Source organism: Trichechus manatus, unplaced genomic scaffold (assembly GCF_000243295.1).
Source record: "Trichechus manatus latirostris isolate Lorelei unplaced genomic scaffold, TriManLat1.0 scaffold00037, whole genome shotgun sequence".
Lineage (NCBI taxonomy): Eukaryota > Metazoa > Chordata > Mammalia > Sirenia > Trichechidae > Trichechus > Trichechus manatus.
In genome coordinates, this window is record NW_004443973.1 from 13491182 (window position 1) to 13496742 (window position 5561).

The 5561-nt window shown below is 37.7% G+C and overlaps 1 protein-coding gene across 1 annotated transcript in view; it reads right to left on the bottom strand.

Annotated features, from left to right (window-relative positions):
• The window catches only part of ERICH2 (glutamate rich 2), a 63298-nt gene that overhangs the window by 40190 nt on the left and 17547 nt on the right, over positions 1–5561 (bottom strand). Inside the window, exons 2-6 of the mRNA XM_023730494.1 lie at positions 3638–3705; positions 2705–2740; positions 1661–1694; positions 1410–1458; positions 1152–1188 (exon numbers count right to left, since the gene is read on the bottom strand). Coding sequence (XP_023586262.1) covers positions 1152–1188; positions 1410–1458; positions 1661–1694; positions 2705–2740; positions 3638–3705 — 224 coding nt within the window. The remainder of the gene's footprint in view (positions 1–1151; positions 1189–1409; positions 1459–1660; positions 1695–2704; positions 2741–3637; positions 3706–5561) is intronic.

Sequence of the window (5561 nt, forward strand, 5' to 3'; positions counted from 1 at the left end):
AAAAAAGCCCACAACCACCGGAAGAAAGGAAATAGTAAAGATCAGAGCAGAAATAAATGAAATAGAGAACAGAAAAACAATAGAAAGAATCAACAAAAGAACATAATGCTCAAGGCAGACATTTTTTACTAGTTAAGCTAAACTATTGTTTGTTTTTAAGAAGACTTCTGGGGATAATTTTGGTTTAAGGTTTAAAGATTATCTCAGGGCAATAGTTTCCAGGGTTCATCCAGCCTCTGTGGCTCCAGAAAGACTGGAATCCATGAGAATATGAAATTCTGTTCTGCATTTTCTTCCTTTTGATCAGGATTTTTCTATAGAATCCTTGATCAAAATGTTCAGTAGTAGTAGCTGGGCACCATCCCTTCTGGTCTCATGGCAAATGTGGCAGATGTTCACGAAGGCAATTAGCCACACATTCCATATCCTCCGCCTATTCCTGACTCTCCTTCCTCTGTTGCTCCAGGAGAATTAAGAGTCCAATTGTTATGCCTTGGATGGCTGCTTGCAAGCTTTTAAGACCTCAGGCACTACCTAACATACTAGGAGGTAGAACAGAAGCACTAAACACATTATTAGGCAAATTAAACTATGAATGTGTTTTATGATCAACTTTCTAACTGTAATTTTTCATGGAATAAATAATAGAATTTTTTTTTCAGGAGGTGAAGGATGACTATATCAGGAAGGGCTTTGATGAGTTATCAGAATCAGTGCCTAGAACAGAGCGGGTAAGTACTCACTTAATATTTAACTAGTAAATTGAAACTGTTCAATTTTAAGGTAAAAATTCACTTGAAGAGATATTCTGTAAGAAATAAGCAAATGTCAAAGGGAAGTAGGAATGAGCAATGAAAATTATTTTCTGTGCTACATATATAAGTAAAATGCAGAATATTCAGTGTTTAAGCATTAAAAAGTAGAAGTGGGTATTATCTATACCTTCCACATTTTTAGCAATGTTCATTTTTCATTTTAAACGTCCTTCTATCTAAGTAACAACTGCTTTAACTGAAGCAAAAGATAAGGTGCTAATCCATGCATTTCTGGCCTTTCAAATTTAATTGGGTGACAAATGATTGCATTATCTAGTTCTAATTGCTTAAAAGGCATGTGATAGATCAGCTGTGCAACCAAAGATATCTTCTTACCTTGACATTTCTTCATCTGGTTCAATCATCACTTTTTCTGAAAAAGAAAAAAATCCATACCTCAGTACTTTATCAGTAGTGATGTTCATAATGTAAATTTCTGATAGGCAAATATTCTTTGTGAGACAGACAATAAAATAAAGAATTTAATTACTAAATCATTCCACAACACTCAACCATTCCAGTGGAATATCTTCTTGTATTCAGAACAAAATGGTGGCCAAACACATTCTTTTTAAGTGATAAAGTAGTTATTACCCTTTGGATCAAACACTAACAATCTGTCATACTGTCCATTTTTTGGTACCTACAATAAAAGCAGAAGTAAAAATAAGTATTATTATTATTTTAGCTTGAGGTATTTGAAATCATTTATTCATAGTCTTTAAACATGTCTATTATCTAGGCTAATATGTAATTTTATACTAAAGCCAATTATTCAAATATTATATATAGATGGTAAAATAGACCTAAGCATCCTAAAAAATAGTTTACATACTCTTTCTTACCTTTACAGCATCTGTCTTGTCTGGATACTTCCTGCTAGAAGACAATTATGTTTATTTTGCAAGTCTCTACAAAGTTATATAAACTTAAAATATAAACAAAACAAAATGCAGGAACTCAGTCTATCAGTGGAGTATTAAGTATGTATTTTGTTTTTGTACTTAGTAGCATTATTTCCATCCTAACTACAAATCATCATTATTCTGGATTATGAAATTAGTTTTAAAAATATCTAGAAAAATGAACTCTTCCTATTCCCTCCCATCTCACATTGGGGTTTATATAAAAAGAGCCATAGGAACAACTCTCCCAGGAAGAAAAACTGATATATTAAATAAACCTCTAATTCTGTTATCTTTTTGGTTTTACATAACTTGGACTCTAGATCTACATCACAAAATCATCAACAGCAAGCTAAGGACTGTCCTGTCCTGCTGAGCTGATCCTAGAAATACTAAGGTCAGCTTGGCTCATGTTTACAATACCACTTTTCTCCCTCACTTCAATAAATTAAAACACAATATGTAAATCAAACTATCTGTTGCATTCCATTTCAGTGGTGTCATGAAAAACACGTTTACAGGGTGTATGTGTGCCAGAACAGGATGACATTTTTCCATGATATTTCAGGATCTGGTATTTTCAATAAAGTATTATCTCAACAAATACATTTAGAAACTGAGCCTTGCTTTTATTAAAAGATACATTTTAAAATGTAATTCTTACCTTATAAATTCTCTCATGTGTTTATCAATACTTAAAAATTGTAATATTTTCTCTGTGAATTGCTATTTAAAATTTTTACCTTTCTTAACATTTATTCAACTAGAGGCTCTATTCTCCTGTAAATTAGCCCTTTAGTTGGATAAATTTCACTCTAATTATAAAGAGAAAAATCAACGCATGGATTTTTATTTGTTTGTTTTTTTTAAGTATGGAAGAGGCCAGACTTGAATTTTTCATAAATGGCAATCCACTTGTTCCCCCTCTAACACTTGTCTCCACATCCCAAGCCAGAGTTTAAAAATTATTATTATTGTACATACCCAGGGATTTCTGGAATACAAAATTCAGGGCCAAGACTGTAGATAGTAAAAGAAAAACTTCATTAGTTTGTATTAAGTTTTTCTCTTTTTAAATCCTTCTCAATCATACGCTTTTAAATGACTCCCAGTGATCAAACCATCCCACTCGGAGATTAGGCACAGGTGAAGCAGAATCACTTACACTCCCAAATAAAGTAGCAGTACCTAAATTTTTGCCTCAGGCTTTGGTTTCTGGGGAAACAAAACTAACTCTGACCAAGCCAGACACCATATATGTTATTAATTCAATATTCCCTCTGAGAGGCACACAGAAAGCTAAAGTCCATCAACACAAGGCATCTTTTTAGGAAAAACAATTGTGAAAGACCAAACTCAAGGAAAAATGAGAGATTTTACTCCTAATTCTCCAGGGTAGTAGAGCTCTGAAGCCAAAACAATACAATAACGAACTAAATAAGACCTAACAAAAGAAATCTAAGATAATCTCTCCTGAGAAGTACTTTCTTTCACTCCACAGATTTCCACAATTCTGTGGGTACTCGAATTTCTGAGTATAGCATCACTTTTATATTTAAAATCTTCCTCCCCTTTCCAGCTTTAGGATCTTCATGGATTGCTACATTCACTCTTTACCTGGATGAAACATCAGTGCATATAATTCTCCCATTTTCACCTGGTAAAAGGAAAACCTAGGATGGGCATATCACGGCCCTTGATGGAGATCCAGACTCTGCTGAGTGATCATTACCCAGGAAATGTCCATTTAATCTCCTTTCATGAAACTGCATTCCTTCGGTGGCAGTAAAGGAGCCCTGGTGGTGCAATGGTGGGAGGCAGTACAGAGTAATACTTAAGAGCTGGGACTCTTGAATAAAAGAGACTGGATTCACTTCCCAGCTCTGCCACTTCCCATGGGAGACTGGGCAAACTCACTTAACTTCTTTAAGCCTCAGTTTCTCCATTTGTAAAATGGGGATCACAATGATGTCTACCTGATTGGACTATTATAAGAATTAAGCAGGATAATCTGAGTAAAGTATTTAGCGCATTACCTGGCACACAGGATGGAGACTGCAGAAAGGGCTCGATGTTTTCTCTAAGGAAAAAGTTAGGAAGACGTCCTGTGGGGCTGATAAGATTGCTTAGGGAAGCAAAAATCAGGCTTGACTGTGATGGAGACAAGCAGACTAGTTCTGAGGGCTTTTAATTAATTAATTTTTAAAACCACATGTTATGGATTGAATTGTTTCCCCCAAAAATGTGTGTCAACTTGGGTAGGCCATGGTTCCCAGTACTGTGTGACTGTCCACCATTTTGTCACCTGATGTGATTTTCCTACGTGTTGTATCCTACCTTTACGATGCTAATGAGGTGGGATTATCAGCAGTTATGTTAATGAGGCAGGACTCAACCTACAAGATTAGGTTGTGTTTTAAGTCAATCTCTTTCCAGATATAAAAGAGACAGGTGAGCAGACAGACAGACCCCAAAAAAACCTGCTGCCGTCCAACTCATAGCGACTCTACAGGACAGGGTATAACTGCCCCATAGGGTTTCCAAGGAGCACCTGGTGGATTCGAACTGCTGACCTTTTGGTTAGCAGCTGTAGCTCTTAACCACTATGCCACCAGGATTTCCAGGGGCACCTCATACCACCAAGAAAGCAGCACCAGGAGCATATCCTTTGGACCTGAGGTCCCTGTGCTGGAAAGCTCCTAGTCCAGGGGAACACTGATGTCAAGGACCTTCCCTTCTCCAGAGGTGACAAAGAGAGAAAGCCTTCCTCTAGAGCTGAAGCCCTGAATTCATACTTCTAGCTTCCTAGACTGTAAGAATGAATTTCTCTTTGTTAAAGCCCTTCACTTGTGGTATTTCTGTTATAGCAGCACTAGATAACTAAGGCACCACATAAGCCCTAAAATACTGAAACTTGCTTAGAAAGATCACTGACTCCAGAGAAAAAGCAGAGTAATTTAGAACACAAGTTAAAGCAGCGACCGATCAGCTGAACAGAATGAGGTACAGCCACGGTATAGGTAACACGTTCTTCAACTAATTATCACGTACTTTGGACATGTTATCAGGAGGGACCAGTCCCCGGAGAAGGACATTGTCTTACTTATCTAGTGCTGCTATAACAGAAATACCGCAAGTGGATGACTTTAACAAACAGAAATTTATTTTCTCACAGACTGGTAGGCTAAAAGTCCAAATTCAGGGCATCAGCTCCAGGGGAAAGCTTTCTCTGTCAGCCCCAGAGGAAGGTCCTTCTCATCAATCTTCCCCTGGACTAGGTACTTTTTTACACAGGAACCTTGGGTCCAAAGGATGCACACTGCTCCCTGCGCTGCTTTCTTGGTGGTATGAGGGCCCCACACTCTGCTAGCTTCCGTTTCCTTTTATCTCTTGTAAGATAAAAGATGGTGCAGGCCATACCCCAGGGAAAATCCCTTTACATTGGATCAGGGATGTGACCTGAGCAAGGGTGTGATGTCCCACCCTACTCCTCTTTAACATAATCTAATCTTGCCTCATTAACTACAGGCAGAGATCAGAATTTACAACACATAGGAAAATTATATCAATCACAAAATGGAGGACAACTGCACAATGCTAGGAATCCTGGCCTAAACAAGTTGACACCTATTCTGGGGGGACACAATTCAATCCATGACAGACATCATGCCTGGTAAAGTAGGAAGTCAACGAAAAAGAGGAAGACCCTCAACGAGATGGACTGACACAGTGGCTCCAACAATGGGCTCAAGCATAATAATGATTGTGAGGCTGGCACAGGACTGGGCAGTGTTTTGTTCTGCTGTACATAGGGTCGCTATGAGTCAGAACCAACTTGACG